The sequence below is a fragment of the Zootoca vivipara genome, chromosome 2 (assembly GCF_965207765.1).
Source record: "Zootoca vivipara chromosome 2, rZooViv2.hap1.1, whole genome shotgun sequence".
Lineage (NCBI taxonomy): Eukaryota > Metazoa > Chordata > Lepidosauria > Squamata > Lacertidae > Zootoca > Zootoca vivipara.
Genome location: NC_142584.1, coordinates 121,159,167 through 121,178,957, shown reverse-complemented (window position 1 = coordinate 121,178,957; position 19,791 = coordinate 121,159,167). Strand labels below are relative to the sequence as shown.

The 19,791-nt window shown below is 48.3% G+C and overlaps 2 protein-coding genes across 2 annotated transcripts in view; both read left to right on the top strand.

The window, feature by feature from the left end:
• Positions 1 to 19,791, top strand: part of RXRB (retinoid X receptor beta) — a 371,934-nt gene that overhangs the window by 212,301 nt on the left and 139,842 nt on the right. The window lies entirely within an intron of this gene.
• The window catches only part of LOC118081421 (uncharacterized), a 40,863-nt gene that overhangs the window by 9,481 nt on the left and 11,591 nt on the right, over positions 1 to 19,791 (top strand). Inside the window, 1 exon segment of the mRNA XM_088664373.1 lies at positions 11,119 to 12,836. Coding sequence (XP_088520499.1) covers positions 11,119 to 12,836 — 1,718 coding nt within the window.

The window sequence follows — 19,791 nt, the reverse complement described above, 5'->3', positions numbered from 1 at the left end:
GGCTGCCCCTTGCGCCCGGGGCTGTTCTGGGGCCTCGTTGTGCCACGCGGCAATCACTTCCTGCTCCTTCCCTTCACCGCTCGCCTTGCGGAGAGCCTGGAGAGCCTGAGTTTCCCCCGCAGGCTCCGGTGGCGCTGCGCGCCGTTTTCAAACACAAAGCCTGCAGCCGCAATTGGAGGGGTGCAAGGAGAAGGCGTCGCCTTTAAACAAACAAACAAAAAAACCCTACCCGGCTCTTTGCGCCGCCGGGAAACACCAGCTACGGGAAGGTGAGTGTGGCGAGAAGAACAAACAACACTTTGTTTAATATGAGAAGCTGGAAAACCTACAAGTCTGTAATGGAGAGGGGTGGCTTGTCGGGAAGGTCTCAGTTAAGGAGGCTGCAATCTCGTATGCACGTTGAACAAAGTCCCTTTCGAGAAGCCAAGCGGGGGCCTCTCTCTGGAGGAATGCCACACAGAAGATGTTGACACCATCGACCATAACATCCTTCTGGACCGTCTAGAGGGCTTGGGAGCTGGGGGCACTGTCATGCAGTGGTTTCCGCTCCTTCCTCCTGGGCCGTGTTCAGAAAGTGGTGGTGGGGGATGAGTGTTCAGACCCCTGGGCTCTCACTTGTGGGGTGCCTCAGGGTTCTGTCCTCTCCCCATGCTTTTTAACATCTATATGCAGCCGCTGGGAGAGATCATCAGGGGGTTTGGGCTGGGTGTCCATCAGTATGCTGATGATACCCAGCTCTACCTCTCTTTTAAATCAGAACCAGTGAAGGCGGTGAAGGTCCTGTGTGAGTGCTTGGAGGCGGTTGGAGGATGGATGGCGGCTAACAGATTGAGATTGAATCCTGACAAGACAGAAGTACTGTTTGTGGGGGACAGGAGGCGGGCGGGTGTGGAGGACTCCCTGGTCCTGAATGGGGTAACTGTGCCCCTGAAAGACCAGGTGCGCAGCCTGGGAGTCATTTTAGACTCACAGCTGTCCATGGAGGCACAGGTCAACTCTGTGTCCAAGGCAGCTGTTTATCAGCTCCACCTGGTACGCAGGCTGAGTCCCTACCTGCCCACTGACTGTCTCTCCAGAGTGGTGCATGCTCTAGTTATCTCCCGCTTGGACTACTGCAATGCGCTCTACGTGGGGCTACCTTTGAAGGTGACCCGGAAACTACAACTAATCCAGAATGCGGCAGCTAGACTGGTGACTGGGAGCGGCCGCCGAGACCACATAACACCGGTCTTGAAAGACCTACATTGGCTCCCAGTACGTTTCCGAGCACAATTCAAAGTGTTGGTGTTGACCTTTAAAGCCCTAAACGGCCTCGGTCCAGTATACCTGAAGGAGCGTCTCCACCCCCATCGTTCTGCCCGGACACTGAGGTCCAGCTCCGAGGGCCTTCTGGCGGTTTCCCTCACTACGAGAAGCCAAGTTACAGGGAACCAGGCAGAGGGCCTTTTCGGTAGTGGCTCCCACCCTGTGGAATGCCCTCCCACTAGAGGTCAAAGAGAACAACAATTACCAGACCTTTAGAAGGCATCTCAAAGGCAGCCCTGTTTAGAGAAGCTTTTAATGTTTGATGGATCTCTGTATTTTAATGTTTGATGGATTTCTGTATTTTAGAATTTCTGTTTTGTTGGAAGCCGCCCAGAGTGGCTGGGGGAACCCGGCCAGATGGGCGGGGTATAAATAATAAATTATTATTATTATTATTATTATTATTATTATTATTATTATTATTATTTTTACTTATTAAGCAAAATAGAAACATTATCACCCCCACCCTCCCCCCATCTACTTTCCTTCCCCTCTCCGAGTCCTCACCAATGTCTCAACAAATGAAACTGATTTGTAAAAAATGTTAAGAGAGACATTGCACATTTCTTTGTAAACCAAGAAAACCCTTAATAATAATAAAACACAGACAGCCCTTGAGTTTATTCAACACCCCCACCCTTTATTTGATGCCACAGTTGGTATTATTTAAAAGGATGGGAGACACCTGGCTTGAGAGCAGTACATGTGAAAAGGACCTAGGAGTCTTGGTAGACCACAAACTTGACATGAGTCAACAGTGTGATGCAGCAGCTAAAAAAGCCAATGCAATTCTGGGCTGCATCAATAGGAGTATAGCATCTAGATCAAACACACACACACACACACACACACACACCTACCTTGACTTGATTCAACACACACACATACACAGCCCTTGAGTTTATTCAACACCCCCAAGAAGAGCCTGAAGTGGCTCAGCAAGGCGGCATTGGCCATGCTCCCCTTGGCCTGGCAGAGGAAGTCCAGCACCTCGGCTTGGCTCAGCTCTTTGGCCATGATGACCTCAAAATCCCGGGTGCTCTCGCTGCTGCTACTGCTGCCTCTGCTTCCTCCTCCATCCATCCATGTTCCACCTCGCCAAGCTTATCTCCTCCCCAGCCCCGCCGCGGCTCCGCACGCCCGAGGCATTCGGGAACAGAAACCGCCGCACACACGCATTCTCCCCCAGGGTGGCGCCCAGGATGAAACTTCTTCCCGGAGTCAGTTTAACCTGGACTCCGTAGCCCCGCCCACATTCCCACTTCGTGGCCCCTCCCGTGCCTTGGCCCTGCCCCTGAACAACCATGGCTTGCCCCCCCTAGTTTTGATCCTGGGTACGCCCCTGGAAGACTGTATTATCTCTCTTCTGGTGTGAGACTGTGAAATTGTACTTTCACTTTTCTTGGAGCTGATGAGAATGGACACCGTTATGGAATTTTCTGTAAATATTATGTAAATCAGGGGTCAGCAAACTTTTTTTCGCAGGGGGCCGGTCCACTGTCCCTCAGACCTTGTGGGGGGCCGGGCTATATTTTGGGGGGGGGGGAAATGAACGAGTTCCTATGCCCACAAATAACCCAGAGATGCATTTTAAATAAAAGGACACATTCTACTCATGTAAAAACATGCTGATTCCCGGACCGTCCGCAGGCCGGATTTAGAAGGCGATTGGGCCGCATCCGGCCCCCGGGCCTTAGTTTGGGGACCCTGATGTAAATAAATAGTAGTTTAGAACTACAATGCCTCTTTCTTTTGCTGTGTTAAGCCAGAAGGCTGAGCTATGCTCACGGGAGGACGCTCAGAGATCCGAGGGGGGCTGCAGATTAGGCCAGAGCATTTTCCAACAAAGGCTTCCCTTCACCCACCTTCCAATCCGGTTACGACGATAGTCCTCTCCAGATCAAGACCCTCGCACTCAGTGGCTGATTCAATCAGCAGGTCATCTTGTCCCCTTCTTCCAGAGCATGTCTGTTTTTAAAGTCCAAATTATATCTATCCTAAAAAACAGAGGAACTGCCGCTCATGGTGACTGCGTTGGAGAGTTACTGATTATGTGCCATGCTATGCACTCAGCGTTTCCCACCCCGCATCTTAGAAGCGAGCCACAGGTATTGGACAATCTGTGAGTGAGAGCTCACCCCCTCAACCCGGGGGGGGGGCATTGCAAGGATCATTACTCTCAAATCCTCCATTTCTGCACGCCAGGCATCTGCTATTGTGGGATATGTTCTCCACCATGGCAGCGCTGGACTGGCAGTGCTATTGTTTACATTTTATAAATTGTGTTGCAACACCTCCTCCTCCTTGGCTATGTGAAGGGGGAAGTGTTCAGATAAACATTATCTCTGGGGACATCAGGAATAAAAGGGCTGCTTAGCGGCATAACCAGGAAGGACTCGCCTCCCCAAACTTAAGGGTCAACTTTCTACAAATCCACAAGCTGCCTGGAGGCAGGAGCCACCTCTGAGCATTGAGGCAGACAACAGGAAGTTTCCTTTGAACGTCATAGGGGCACATGGACCTGGTGTGGCCACTTCTCAGGGCTCTTTCCAGGAACGGTTGAGCCCATCATTCACAAGTGAGGCCTGGTTTGCTCTCTCCTCCACACCCCCAGGGGTTTAGCCTGTATCTGGACTGCACCACTTCAGCCTGCAAGGAAGACCCTGTTTTTCTGGGACACATTGATTCCACCACTTGGGGAAGCAAAGCAAGTCAGGGGGGAGGAGGTGTCCAGCCAGGACCCTCCTCCCTTGGGAAAAGGGGTGCACTGGAGAGCAGTCCATTCTGTGAGCTGCCTCGCCTGCAGTCTGAGGTGGGGCAGATCCTGCCCAGCCATAAATCCACCACTCGGGAGGATGAGGACCAAGAATTTGGGTGCAACTTGCGCTATTAATGCTGCCCTGAGATTTCCTGTAACAGGAATAGCATCTCCGCTGGGGCACCTCCTTGCATAACAAAATGAGTAACAGAATGAATTTCAAGAGGGACAAATAAATGTCAGGCCCTGCACTTAGGCAGGAAGAACCACCTGCACAAAGAGAGGATGGGGGACACCTGGCTTCCTAGCAGGACACGTGAAAAGGATCTAGGGGTATTGGTGGACCACTAGCTTAACATGAGTCCACAGGGTGAATCAGCAACAACAAAAAAGATAACTCTATTCTAGGCTGTAGGGTCTGACTCCAACCAATGGCTTCAAGTTGCAAGAAAGGAGATTCTGACTAAGCATTTGGAAACCCTCTTGGACAGCAAGAGCTGTTTGGCAGGAGAACAGACTCCCATGAGAGGTGGGGGGCTCTCCTTCCTTGGAGGTTTTTCAGCAGAGGTTGGGGGGCCATCTGTCCTGGATGCTTGAGCTGAGATGCCTGCCTTGCAGGGGGTTGGTCTAGATGACCCTTCAGACCCTTCCAGTTCTCAGATTCTGTGATGCTATGGCTCTTCAAAGGGGCAGTGGGGAGAAGGGGGAAAGGAAGGGGGAGACCCCTGGATCTGGAGATCGCCACCCCATGGAGAGGAGGGGGGTGGAATATCTTTTTGTTATGAATGGGGGAAAAACCATTGTATTTCAATCTTGCCTTTGAACCAAAGCTGTCCTCCAAGCAGCTCACATAAAATAAGCGGATACAAAAGATAGATAGATAGATAGATAGATAGATAGATAGATAGATAGATAGATAGGCAAGGTATAACACCATTTAGGGTTGTCGTAAGTAACTTTTCCAAGCCCCAAACGCGCATCCCAACTCCGGTCTACTCTGCAGGGCTGTTGTAACGGGGACACCCTACGTCACAGCCCTGCCTCCCCCACGTGGGGAAATGGGCGGGGAAATGACCGGATCCCCATCCCCCCCCTCCTGGGAAGGGATGAAAAGAGAGGAAGGAGGAATGTCACCTTCGTGCCCCCACAGGACTTTTTGGGAGGTTGGGGGGGGGACTCTTTCCCTGCAGCCTCCGGGGATCGAACCTGGGAGATTATCAGGAGAAAAAAAGAGGATATTCAGAGCTTGTTTGGAAGGAGGAGAATTTGTGTCTTCTGGGAGGGAGGGGGGCGTCACTCATTCCCCCCCCAAGGGTCAGTGAGCTCCGCTTCCTAGAGAGGCAGGAAGGATTGGAGGGGGGGCGAGGGGGAGGGGCCTCCATCCACATTCCCGGAAGAGGAGCAGGTCGGCAGAGGAGGAGGAGGGAAAAAGAGGTGCAAAATATATCTATATATTGTGGGGAGGGGGAGAGAAGGATGCGCTTCCCCCCCCCCTTAATCTGCAAACAGGACTGTTGGGAAGGGAGGGCAGGATTTGGGGAGGGGGGTGAAAGAAAAGTAGGGGAAATGGAAATGGGAGCCCTCCCAAGGGCTGAGACTTGAACCGAGGCCCCTGGGATTCCGCGTCTCTCTGCCAGTTCCGGGTTCCCCCTGGCAGGAATCTCTGGGGTGCCGCGATCCTGGCTCCCCTTTGGGTGGAGAATCAGAGAGAGGGAGTCCATGGAAGGGTTAAAGGGGGCGAGAGAGGCCTGGATAGTCTCCCTTCTCTCCCCCCTCCCTGCTCACCTGGCGAGGCCCCTCCGAAGGTTGGGAGGGGGAGGGGCCGCCATTCACATTCCCGGAAGAGGAGCAGGTCGGCAGAGGAGGAGGAAAAAGAGGTGCGAAATATATATGGGGAGATTTGGGGTTGTGGGGAGGGGAGATGGATGCGCTGTTCCTCCCCCTGTTCTGTAGGGCAGCTGGGAAGGGAGAGCAGGATTTGGGACGCGGGGGATAAAAGTAAAGTAGGATAGTGCTCCCCCTTCCCTTTCCCTCTCTGGAAGGGCTGAGACTTGAACCCAGGCCCCAGTTCTGTTTCCCCTGGCAGAAATCCCTGGGGCGCTTCTGGCTCCGCTCGGGGATCCAGACGCGGCTTGGTGGGTCCCCTTTTGTCTAGAGATGGGGAGTCCATGGAAGGTTTAAAGGGGGCGAGAGAGGCCTGGATAGAGACCCCCCTCTCCCTCCTCTCCCCCCCTCATCTGGCGAGGCTCCTCCGGATGGAGAGGGGGGCGCTTGGGAGAGATTTGGCAGGAAGGCTGAGCCGGCCAGGGGGGCCTCTGGGCGAAGGGGAGACTGGGGGGCAGAGGAAGGAGGGCAGAGGAAGTTGGGGGGGCTGAGGGAGGGAGGGAAGCATTCCTGGGGAAGGTATCAAAGTCAGCATTGGCAGGAGGTGGGGAGAGAGAGAGAGAGAGAGAGAGAGAGAGAGAGAGAGAGAGAGAGAGAGAGAGAGATTTGGGGGCTGCCTGACGACTTCTCCCTTTTGCCTAGGAATCTGCCATGATTTCTAGTCGACCAGGGAGAGATCCCTGAACAGGAGGCCTGATCCACCCGCCATCTCCTCCCTGGAAGCTCAGTCCTTGCCCTCCCATAAATTCCAGATCAGCTCCTGCAAGGGGCGCTGGGGGCTGTTATAGGGAGTCTAACCATGGGGGGAAAGAGGAAAGGGAGGAAGCCCCCTTTATTCTTTCCGCTGTTTGCGCCTTTTTCTTGGCAATGATAGTCTCACCCACATGCCTGTCTTTCTGTGGAGAAGCATCTGAAGGGTTCCTACCCAGAGATGTTGTTTAGTCGTTTAGTTGTGTCCGACTCTTCATGACCCCATGGACCAGAGCACGCCAGGCACTCCTGTCTTCCACTGCCTCCCGCAGTTTGGTCAAACTCATGTTTGTAGCTTCGAGAACACTGTCCAGCCATCTCGTCCTCTGTCGCCCCCTTCTCCTTGTGCCCTCAATCTTTCCCAACATCAGGGTCTTTTCCAGGGAGTCTTCTCTTCTCATGAGGTGGCCAAGGTACCCAGAGATACCTGTGCCCAACTCCTTCTCTCCATTCCACCAGGTTTCCATTACTGCCACTATTTCAGATCTGTTAAATATGTGGGATTTAAGGGATTGGGAAGATTGCTATGGAAATGGGTGGGATCCCCCCCCCAGCCTGTGAATTTATTACTACAATTGTTATGTTTATTTATTTATTGAATCTGTTAGTGGCTTTCTCTTGTCCAGGACAGCCCAAAGTGACTTACAACCAGTAGTAGTACTAGTAGTAGTTGTTGTTGTTATGCTCCACGGTGAGACTCCTAGGTCTTCTTTGTCATGTTTCCTGTATTTGTGGGGGGGGGAGCAGATGCAGAGAGGGGCAAGGAGGGGACTGAGCTGAGTGCCATTTGGCCTGCCCTGATTTCACCCTCTATCCTCTCATCCAGTGGAAGGTGCTGTCCCATTGCAAGTGACCTAATAATAATAATAATAATTTATTATTTATACCCCGCCCATCTGGTTGGGTTTCCCCAGCCACTCTGGGCGGCTTCCAACAAAATATTAAAATAATCTACTAAACATTAAAAGCCTCCCTAAACAGGGCTGCCTTCAGATGCCTTCTAAAAGTATGTTAGTTGTTTTTCTCTTTGACATCTGATGGGAGGGCGTTCCACAGGACGGGTGCCACTACCGAGAAGTCCCTCTGCCTGGTTCCCTTTAACTTGGCTTCTCGCAATGAGGGAACCGCCAGAAGGCCCTTGGCGCTGGACCTCAGTGTCTGGGCAGAACGATGGGGGTGGAGACGCCCCTAGACACAATACAACAGCCTCAGGAAGTAAATGGTGCAGGATGATTTGGGAATGTGTGCAGTTGGACTATATCAGGAAGATCTTGGAGATCACGGAAGAAGGAAATGAAAACAGATATTCATGTTGGGGAAAACCAGAGATGTTAGACCTCGAAGGATGGAACAACCGCTTTGGTTGGTGTCAGAGGTGCTGATGTGGCTACTCTAGAGTAACGACTCCTCGCAGCATAGTCCTTTTAGACTTTTATTAAGTGCTGATTATTTACAGTGCTCAGAGCGATCTATATACATGCTTACGGTGAGGTGTCAGTACCTCCGAATGGAGATTGGCGCGTTTTCTTCCAGCAAAGAAGCTTTGGGAGACCCAGCCTCTTCCCCCTACGTTTTCGGCGCAATTCCGGAGTTGGGGGAATTGGCCTTCCCACCGGGCTCCCCCCTTCCTGTCCCACCTGGGTCATGGGCTCCGCAACCTTGCCTGAGCCTCGGACACCACTTCCTGATTCTCCGCTGGAGGCAGAGCTCTCCCTGCTCTCCCCAGCGCTTGGGGACGGGCTGGAACTTAAGATGGGAGGGACTTCCCTGTATCCCTTGTCCCTCACAGTTGGCATGCCTATTTGATTTACGATAAAACGGCAGTAAATAGGGACTTTCTGAACCACATAATCAGGAGGTCTCTATATAAAGTTTGGTCAACTTATAGATGGTTGTTAGAACCTAAGATCCCATGGTGGATTTATCCACTAGAAGTGATGGCGGTAAAAAAAGTACATATGGAAAAGGGCTGGGCAACATATCAACAACTAGCAATAATGGAACAAGGTGAGGTTAAAATAAGACCCTATGAGGAGGTCAAGAGTTAATTTAATGGTTTGTTACAATACCACCAGATATTGCACATTTTTAATCAAGATAAAAAGATAGGATTCGAACAAGAAATATCAAAATTACAAAGTGAACTTCTGCAGCCAAAAAAAAAAAAAATGATATCGAAAATATATAATCTGTCCCTAGAATGGGAACTGAAAGATGAGGTAATAAAGGGACCTATGATAAAATGGTCTCAAGAGTTGGGTCAAACAATTACTTTAGACAAATGGGAAAGACTATGGAAAACCGATATAAATTTTACTGCGTGCTACTCAGAAAACCATAGCTTTAACTATACGGACCTTTGTCAGCAAGGTGATGTCTCTGTTTTTTAAGATGCTGTCTAGGTTTACAGATTACAAAACGAGGTGGGGTTAAAGGTAGTGAATAAAGCAAAATACTTAGGCATCTGGATCACAAGCAATACGAACAATTTATTTAAAGATAATTATATTAAAAAATGGAAATAAATAAATAAAGATTTGGAGGCTTGGAATAGATTAAAGTTATCATTACAGTGGTACCTCTACTTACGAATAACTCTACTTACGAATGTTTCTACTTATGAACGAAGCTCCTTCCGCCATCTTGGATGCGGTTTAGATAGGATTTTTTCTACTTACGAATTTTTAGATAGGGTTACTTCGACTTACGGATTTTTTCTCCCAATGCATTCCTATGGGATTTGACTTACAATTTTTTTCGACTTACAAATCTGTGTTCAGAACGCATTAAATTCGTAAGTAGAGGTACCACTGTACAGATATTCAGCATTTTCAGAAGAGGGGGAAGAAGGGGAAAGTGTGTCCCACTAGATAAAACTCCCATCATCCCTGGCCATATGCCATCTTTCCTTGGGATGATGGTACTTTGTGTCCAACCACATCTGGAGGGTCAGAGATGCCTCACCTCAGCATAGAAGGTTCCTCAAGGGCAGTGGTGGTGAACCTTTTAGAGACTGAGTACCCAAACTGCATACCAAAACCCACTTATTTATCACAAAGTGCCCAAAGGTTCTGAGCTTTTGGGGGGGAGAGACAGAACAGAAAAATCACTGCGGTTTTTGCCATCTCCCTCCCCTCCCCCCTCCTGCTGGGCATGCTCCCCAACTTGCCGGCTTGCTCGCTCTCGGGCTCCTGCAATGAGGAGGATGGAGCAGCCCTGAGGCCAGGTGAGCGGTGGCGGTCAGGAGGAGAGGGAGAGCCCCACCCCACCCCAGCCAGCCAGCCCAACCTGCTGCCTGCTCCCCGCCTGCTATCCAGGCGTGGTCTTCCCCATCTTCCTCCCTCCCTCCAGCAACATCGCTGCGGCAAAGGATTGGGTCAGGCGTGCAGGGAGGTGGCGGGCACAAGGCCCACGGGAGGTGAGGGGTCTGCGGAGGATTGGAGCTGGGGGGGGAAGGGAATGGGCGAGACCTGACTTGGAGGGGGGGCTGGGAACTACCGTACCACACAGCACTGAAAAAGTGCAGGGGAAAAATCATGAGGGTCAAATAATGAACGCTGTTATGCCCAATTTAGAAACAGCCATTGCCGCAGCCAATTGAAAAGCAGACGAATTGCCGAACACAATCACCGGCTGCCAGCAAAAATAATGTTCCGGGTTTAAGCAGTGCATGCCCACAGTAGCATGGAGAGGAGTGGGAACACAAATGGAAAAAAACAAGAAAACAACGGTGCGGATGGGCCGATAGCAAACGTGCCAGCAGTGAGGGCTCCGCATGCCCACTGTGCCATGAGTGCCATAGGTTCGCCATTGCTGCTCTAGGGCTCAGTGTTATTTGGCAGTTGGTGGAACTGGATCTTAAGGGTTATTGAAAAATTTCCCAGGGATTATGATTAGTATCTAGACCATAACACCAAAAATCGAATGTTTCCACACTCAGCCACGCTGGAGGATAATTGTGCAGAGGATGAAGAACTTCATGGTGAACTTAGGACCCTGATGAAGAGTGGGCAGGTTCATGGACACAAAGCAGGTCCCTTTACTGTGAGAAACGACTTTATTTAAAAAGTAAACCACAGAGTTCCACAATATTCTAAGATAATGCTGCTTCATTAACAATGATTAAGGGTTATAAAAGGTTGATGATGCATTACCATTATTTGACATTATTTCACTTCCATTTCGCAAAAATGTGGAACATATCGAGGGCAGGAGACAATGTATGAGATGGTAAAATAAAAACAGGTGTTGATTGATGTATGTAATATTTCTTTCTTCTCCTCCTAGACAAGAAGCAATGGAGAAGGCCGCCAGAAATCTGGGGGACCATTTCAATGCAAATAACGAAGAAGACATTAAAAAACCATTTCAATGCATGGAGTGCGGAAAGAGATTCAGTCAGAGTGGAACACTAAGAAGACATCAACGGACTCACACGGGGGAGAAACCATTTGAATGTATGGAGTGTGGAAAGAGCTTCAGCCAGAGTGGAGAACTTAGAATTCATCAACGGATTCACACGGGGGAGAAACCATTTAAATGCGTGGAGTGTGGAAAGAGCTTCACTGAGAGTGGAAAACTTAGAAATCATCAACGGATTCACACAGGGGAGAAACCATTTGAATGTATGGAGTGTGGAAAGAGCTTCAGTTGGAGTGGAGAACTTAGAATTCATCAACGGATGCACACGGGGGAGAAACCATTTAAATGCGTGGAGTGTGGAAAGAGCTTCAGCCAGAGTGGAGAACTTAGAATTCATCAACGGATTCACACGGGGGAGAAACCATTTGAATGTATGGAGTGCGGAAAGAGCTTCAGTCGGAGTGGAGATCTTAGAATTCATCAACGGATTCACACGGGGGAGAAACCATTTAAATGCGTGGAGTGTGGAAAGAGCTTCAGTCGGAGCGGACACCTTAGAATTCATCAACGGATTCACACAGGGGATAAACCATTTGAATGCATGGAGTGTGGAAAGAGCTTCAGTCAGAGTGGAACACTTAGAATTCATCAACGGACTCACACGGGGGAGAAACCATTTAAATGTATGGAGTGTGGAAAGAGCTTCTGCCAGAGTGAAGAACTTAGAATTCATCAACGGATTCACACGGGGGAGAAACCATTTAAATGCGTGGAGTGTGGAAAGAGCTTCAGTCGGAGCGGACGCCTTAGAATTCATCAACGGATTCACACAGGGGATAAACCATTTGAATGCATGGAGTGTGGAAAGAGCTTCAGTCAGAGTGGAACACTTAGAATTCATCAACGGACTCACACGGGGGAGAAACCATTTAAATGTATGGAGTGTGGAAAGAGCTTCTGCCAGAGTGAAGAACTTAGAATTCATCAACGGATTCACACGGGGGAGAAACCATTTAAATGTATGGAGTGCGGGAAGAGCTTCAGTCAGAGTGGACAGCTTAGAATTCATCAACGGACTCACACAGGGGAGAAACCATTTAAATGTATGGAGTGCGGGAAGAGCTTCAGTCAGAGTGGACAGCTTAGAATTCATCAACGGACTCACACAGGGGAGAAACCATTTAAATGTATGGACTGTGGAAAGAGCTTCAGTAGATGTGACAGCCTTAATTTACATAATCAAACTCACACAGGGGGGAAAACCTTTGAATGCATGGAGTGTGGAAAGAGCTTCAGTCATAGTGGAACACTTAGAATTCATCAACGGAGTCACATGGAGGAGAAACCATTTGAATGCATGGAGTATGGAAAGAGCTTCAGTCGGAGTGGAACACTAAGAATTCATCAACGGACTCACACGGGGGAGAAACCATTTAAATGTATGGAGTGTGGAAAGAGCTTCAGCCAGAGTAGACACCTTAGAAACCATCAACGGATTCACACGGGGGAGAAACCATTTAAATGCATGGAGTGTGGAAAGAGCTTCAGTCAGAGTGGAAGCCTTAGAAACCATCAACGGACTCACACGGGGGAGAAACCATTTAAATGCATGGAGTGTGGAAAGAGCTTCAGTCAGAGTGGACACCTTAGAAACCATCAACGGACTCACACAGGGGATAAACCATTTAAATGCATAGAGTGTGGGAAGAGCTTCAGTCAGAGTGGAGTTCTTGCAGAACATCAACAAACTCATACAGGGGAGAAACCATATAAGTGTTAGGGAATTAGATAGAGGTTCAGTTGAATTTGAATTCTTACAAACCACCTAAAGACTCTGAGGGGTAAGAGCTGTAAGAGTGGAAACTACAAGCCATCAATTAACTCAAGAATAGAAATGGTTTAAATAGAAGGAATGTGGATTCTTCTTTGGTTATAATGGAACGTTTTTTGGAGTGTTGAAAATGTTTCTCTCCTACTTGACACTTTCTCTCACATCAATAACAGGAAATGAATCTTAAATGCATGCAGTGTATGTGAGCTTTTGTTGTTTTTATGTAACATTGTTTAAACATGTATTTAAAGTAATGAAGGTAACATTTCACAATAGGAAGCATAATATAATATTGAATGTACTGTTAGATAGGGAGGGGGAGTGTGTGAGTCTGGAGTGTTGCTTTTGAATGAGGATGGACTGAGAGTGATCTGGTTTTGGTGTTTGGGGGAGGGAGTTGGAAATGTTTGTATCTGGGAATGGAGAGTTGCACAAAGTGGAGCTCAGGATTTGGAAGCAGAGTTAGATTAATATTATAGGAGCAGCAGCATGACTCCCACTGTTATGATTGCAATAATGGAACCATGAAGACACAGAAAGACTGAAAGCACCTCCTTATATGCCCAAGGTAATTTTGAACCCCTCATCTGTTCTTTTGATTTTTATATAGATTGTGCATAGATATGTTTTGTGGCAGGAGACATAAAAGGGTTTTTTACTGGCATAACCAGGAAAGGCTCTGTTCCTAGCTGCACATCTTGCATGAGGAGGGAAGGGGGGAGAGGGAAGAAGGGGCCGTACCAGAGCATCTCAAAGCAATGTAAGGATGAGTCTAATGTGGAAGGAGCTTCAGGCAGGTCCCAAACCGAGAGTGCTAAGGGTCAACGTCCTCCAACTCCACCAGCTGCCCCAAGGCAGGAGCCCCCTCTGGGCCCTGAGGGTGGAAAGCCCCCCTCCACCTTTGCAACTGGACATGATCCGAGGGCAGTGATGGCGAACCTTTTAGAGACCGAGTACTCAAACGCGGGTGGCGCTGTGGGTTTAACCACCGAGCCTAGGGCTTGTCGATTAGGTCGGCAGTTGAAATCCTCATTACGGGGTGAGCTCCCGTTCTTCGGTCCCAGCTTCTGCCAACCTAGCAGTTCGAAAGCACGTCAAAGTGCAAGTAGATAAATAGGTACCACTACAGCGGGAAGGTAAACGGCATTTCCATGTGCTTCTCTGGTTCACCAGAAGCAGCTTTGTCATGCTGGCCACATGACCTGGAAGCTGTACACCGGCTCCCTCAGCCAATAATCCGAGATGAGGGCCACAACCCCAGAGTCGTCCGCGAGTGGACCTGATGGTCAGGGGTCCCTTTACCTTTACCTTTACTCAAACTGCAACGCAAAACCCACTTACTTTTCACAGCAATTGTAACTGTTTATCAAAATTTTTTCCTGTTTGTTTCACGTTTCTTCTTTATGACTACTGTTGTAATGAATAATCCTTCATAAACGTTATTGCATTACATTCTTCATTAAATTATCTTTCCATTGATATGTAATATATAACTCGATGCTTTTTTTCTTTAAAAAATGTCTCATTTTGACTCAAGAAAATCAACACGGGGGGGGAATAAATACAGTTCAACTTGGGAAAAATAAATACAATGGTACCTCAGTTTTCGAACAGCTTAGTTCTTAAACTACTTGGAACCTGAACCCAGAACTGAGTGTTCCAGTCTTGGAACTTTTTTTGGAAACCAAACGTGCTCCGTTCTGAGTATAACTTCCGTTTTGAGTGCCACACGTCCCTTTTCCTAGTGAGGGAAGGCGGGCCAGGCGGCAAGCTAGCACCCAAGGGATGTTGTCCCCACCCCACCCCACCCCACTACCACCCACCCACCCAGCTCCTGCTTGCAGGTAAGTAGGAGTAGGATTGGGCTACTCCTCTAGGCAGCGTTGCTGCTTGCACGGGAGCAGGAGCTGGATCGGGGCTGCTCGGCTGGGGAGGGGCAGGCTGCACTCCCCTCAAGGGAGAAGTTGAAGGGAGCCCCCACCTCCGCATCAGATCCCCTGCACCCCATGAAGGCAGCCAGGCTGAATAGTTGCTGGGGTTGGGGAAGGGGGAGGCAGCCCGGAAGCTGCACCTGACAGCCCCTCCACCACCTCAAGGCAGCCAGGTGCTCCTCAGCTGCCGCTACTTGCATGCAAGCAGGAGTGGAGATCTCTCAGCATGAAGCCTCCCCGTCTGAGAGATCCCCGCCCTGCTCCTGAACAGGGCTGCCTTCAGAGGTCTTCTCTCTTTGACATCTGATGGGGGCGTGTGTTCCACAGGGAGGGTGCCACTACTGAGAAGGCCCTCTGCCTGGTTCCCTGTAACTCTGAGGGAACTGCCAGAAGACCCTCGGAAGTGGACCTCAGTGTCCGGGCTAAATGATGGGGGGATATTATATTTCCCTTGCGTTAGACGGATGTTGAAACAAGGTGGGATTGACAAGGGCAGGTCTGGATCACAGATTTCTGCCCAACACCACTCCTCTTCTGTGACATACCTGTGATGTTTTGATGGCACTGTGAGAAATGTGTCGTGGGAACTTTTAAAAACTCATGTAATCTTTGTTCTGGACATTTTCTTTTTTTGCTCTCCTTAGAGATTGAAACGTTTGTTGCAACAAATAAATGATCAGGCCTTCACACATACACACGCCAACAACAACAACAACAACAGAATGTCCAGAAAGTATAAGTAATTACTTGTTTCCCCAGGGAAGAGTAGATCGTTCTCACTCATCCAATTATCTTGAAATGTCTATGAGGAGTTACAGGTAGGTAGCCGTGTTGGTCTGAGTCGAAGCAAAATAAAAAAATAAAAAAATACCTTCAGTAGCACCTTAAAGACCAACTAAGTTTATATTTTGGTATGAGCTTTTGTGTGCATGCACACTTCTTCAGATACACTAGAAACAGAAGTGTCAGACCCTATATATATACAGAGGGTGGGGGGGTGGGTAGGAATGTGTGATGGGCTGATGGGAGTGGTAAACCTGTAGATGGGTGTTAATGGCTGCTGATGGCTGCAATTAGTCCTGGGCTGAGGTGCTAAAGAAAGCTTGATCATGCATAATGAGATAAGAATCTGATGTCTCTATTCATCCCAGGTGCTACCCACTCAAACCTCTCTTGTACCTACGATACATTTACGATATTTTTATTATCTGGACACATGGACAACAGACCCTGGAAACCTTCCACCAGACAGTCAATGACTTTCACCCCACCATCAACCTAACAATGAACCAATCCATGCAAGAAATACATTTTTTGGACACTACTATAAAAATACAGGATGGACGTATAGACACCACCTTATACAGAAAACCAACTGACCGACAAACATATCTACATGCTTCTAGCTACCATCCCAAACATACCAAACAATCCATCGTATACAGCCAGGCCCTACGTTACAACCGTATCTGTTCCAACTCTACAGACAGAGAATCTCACCTAAGAGATCTACAGCAAACCTTTTTAGAACTAAAATATCCACCTGATGAAGTTAAACAACAGATCAACAGAGCCAGACTGATACCTAGGGAGAACCTGCTGCAAGACAGACCCAAAAAAGAAAATAACAGAACACCACTAGTCATCACATACAGCTCCCAAGTTAAAACAGTACAACGCATCATCAGAGATCTACAGCCTCTCCTGGACAATGACAGCTCCCTTTCTCAAGCTCTGGGAGGAAGACCTTTCATTGCCTACAGACAGCCACCCAATCTTAAACAACTCCTCACCCACAATAATACAACCACCAGACTTAACATGGACACTGGTACCAGAGCCTGCAATAAACCCAGATGCCAACTTTGCTGCCACATACACCCGGACAACATCATTACTGGCCTCAACAACATCCAACATACCATCTCAGGACTATTTAATTGCTCATCTTCTAACATTGTGTATGCCATCAAATGCCAACGGTGCCCTTCAGCTCTCTATATTGGACAAACAGGCCAAACCCTACGCCAAAGGATAAATGGACATAAATCTGACATCAGGAACCATAAGACTGAAAAACCAGTAGGAGAACACTTCAATCTCCCAGGACATTCTATACAAGATCTCAAAGCAGCTGTTTTATTACAGAGAAATTTCAGGAACAGACTGGAAAGAGAAGTTGCTGAATTGGAAATCAATACCAAGCTTAAAACCATGGAAGCACCTGGGATGAATAGAGACATCGGATTCTTATCTCATTATGCATGATCAAGCTTTCTTTAGCACCTCAGCCCAGGACTAATTGCAGCCATCTGCAATTTTTTATTTTGTCTATGAGGAGTTGCAAACAATTGAAGATCCTTATAGTTTCTCTTTTTAGCAAAATATAGACATATGATTCTATGATATGCAGTCCTTTCGATGTTTCAGCCTCTCTGACCTGTTCCAAACATTAAAGTTTCAGTTTATCTCTCCAAGCATTTTTATAAGACACTCAGCTTCCAACTTTAAGAAGGTGGCATAGGGGCTGTCATGCTGCCAGATTCTGCCCAGGTCCTGGAACCACCTTCCCAGCGATCTTTGTATAAATAGGTTCTCCTTTCCTTTCAAAAAGACACAGGCATATCCAGTCCTTATCACTATTTCAGCTTCTCTAGCCCGTTCCAAACTTCAAAATTTCAATTTATCTGTAAGAATACTTTTAAAACAAACTCAATCTTCTTTAAACCACTCCAGCAATGGTGTATTCACAATCCACTGTTATAAATCCAGTTGAAGGTAAGAAAGAATGGGTTTCAGTTCATTTTTAGTCTCAGTGTCACATCAGCAGGCAAATATACCATTTATGCCTGCCTTGAGCCCCCCCCCCCCCCGCTGCCAGCTCCCTGTACCTAGCTGGCCGAGGCTGGCTATAGATATAGCCTATCTTGATTTCAGCAAGGCCTTTGACAAGGTGCCCCATGATATTCCTGTAAAGAAGCTGGTGAAATGCGGGCTAGACAATGCTACAATTCAGTGGATTTGTAACTGGCTGACTGAACGAACCCAAAGGGTGCTCATCAATGGCTCCTCATCCTGGAGAGTAGTGACTAGTGGGGTGCTACAGGGTTCTGTCTTGGGCCCAGTCTTATTCAACATCTTTATCAATGACTTGGATGATGGGCTTGAGGGCATCCTGAGCAAGTTTGCAGATGACACCTAATTGAGAGAGGTGGCTAATACCCCAGAGGACAGGATCACACTTCAAAATGACCTTAACAGATTAGAGAACTGGGCCAAAGCAAACAAGATGAATTTTAAAAGGGAAAAATGTAAAGTACTACGCTTGGGCAAAAAAAAAAAATGAAAAAAAATGAAAGGCACAAATACAGGATGGGTGACACCTGGCTTGAGAGCAGTACATGTGAAAAGGATCTAGGAGTCCTGGTAGACCACAAACTTGACATGAGTCAGCAGTGTGATGCAGCAGTTAAAAATCCAATGCAATTCTGGGCTGCATCAATAGGAGTATAGCGTCTAGATCAAGGGAAGTAATAGTACCACTGTATTCTGCTCTTGTCAGACCTCACCTGGAGTACTGTGTCCAGTTCTGGGCACCACAGTCCAAGAAGGATACTGACAAGCTGGAACGTGTCCAGAAGAGGGCAACGAAAATGTTCAAAGGCCTGGAAACGATGCCTTATGAGGAACGGCTTAGGGAGCTGGGTATGTTTAGCCTGGAGAAGAGAAGGTTAAGGGGTGATATGATAGCCATGTTCAAATATATAAAAGGATGTCATATAGAGGAGGGTGAAAGGTTGTTTTCTGCTGCTCCAGAGAAGCGGACATGGAGCAATGGATTCAAACTACAAGAAAGAAGATTCCACCTAAACATTAGGAAGAACTTCCTGACAGTAAGAGCTGTTCGTCAGTGGAATTTGCTACCAAGGAGTGTGGTGGAGTCTCCTTCTTTGGAGGTCTTTAAGTAGAGGCTTGACAGCCATATGTCAAGAATGTTTGATGGTGTTTCCTGCTTGGCAGGGGGTTGGAATGGATGGCCCTTGTGGTCTCTTCCAACTCTATGATTCTTTGTGTCCCCAGAAGCGCAGAATAGGGTGCACAGGGGGAGGGAGCAGGCGGTGCCTCCCCAGACAGGGCTCTGTGGCATCACCGCTACCTCTGCTCCATAGCGGTGGGGGGTGGCATCCCAGCACATGCCCAGGGAGAGCAGGGAGAGCAGAGCCTGGCCACAGAGGTGGGGAGGCGACGTGATGCGATTCTGCTGGATTCCTTCCAAGTCAAGCGAGGGGAGGTGATCGTGTGCGCGCCCTCCCCCTCAAGTAAAAATTCAGAGTATTAGGGAAAATTCTGAGTGTGAGGCTGCTCAGCCACCCAGCTTGTCAGGCAAGAGCCCGTGGTCCAGTGCGGAATAAAGGAAGGAGTCCAGCTACCAACTGGAGCAAAATAGCAAGGATTGTTGCGTAACAGGTTCAAGCCAAGACTGAACACCGGGAATAGGGTTATAAGAACTTTTAAAGATTCCCACTCAAATCCCACAATGCATTTCCGAAGTGTCATGCCTACATCATAGTTACATACCGTAGACCTGAGACCCTATCTGCCCACGGACTGTCTCGCCAGAGTTGTGCATGCTCTAGTTATCTCTCAATTGGACTACTGCAATGTGCTCTACGTGGGGCTACCTTTGAAGGTGACCCGGAAACTAGAATAATAGAATCATAGAGTTAGAAAAAAACCACAAGGGTCATCCAGTCCAACCCCCTGCCAAGCAGGAAACACCATCAAAGCATTCCTGACATATGGCTGTCAAGCCTCTGCTTAAAGACTTCCAAAGGAGACTCCACCACACTCTTTGGCAGCAAATTCCACTGCCGAACAACTCTTACTGTCAGGAAGTTCTTCCTAATGTTTAGGTGGAATCTTCTTTCTTGTAGCTTGAATCCATTGCTCCATGTCCACTTCTCTGGAGC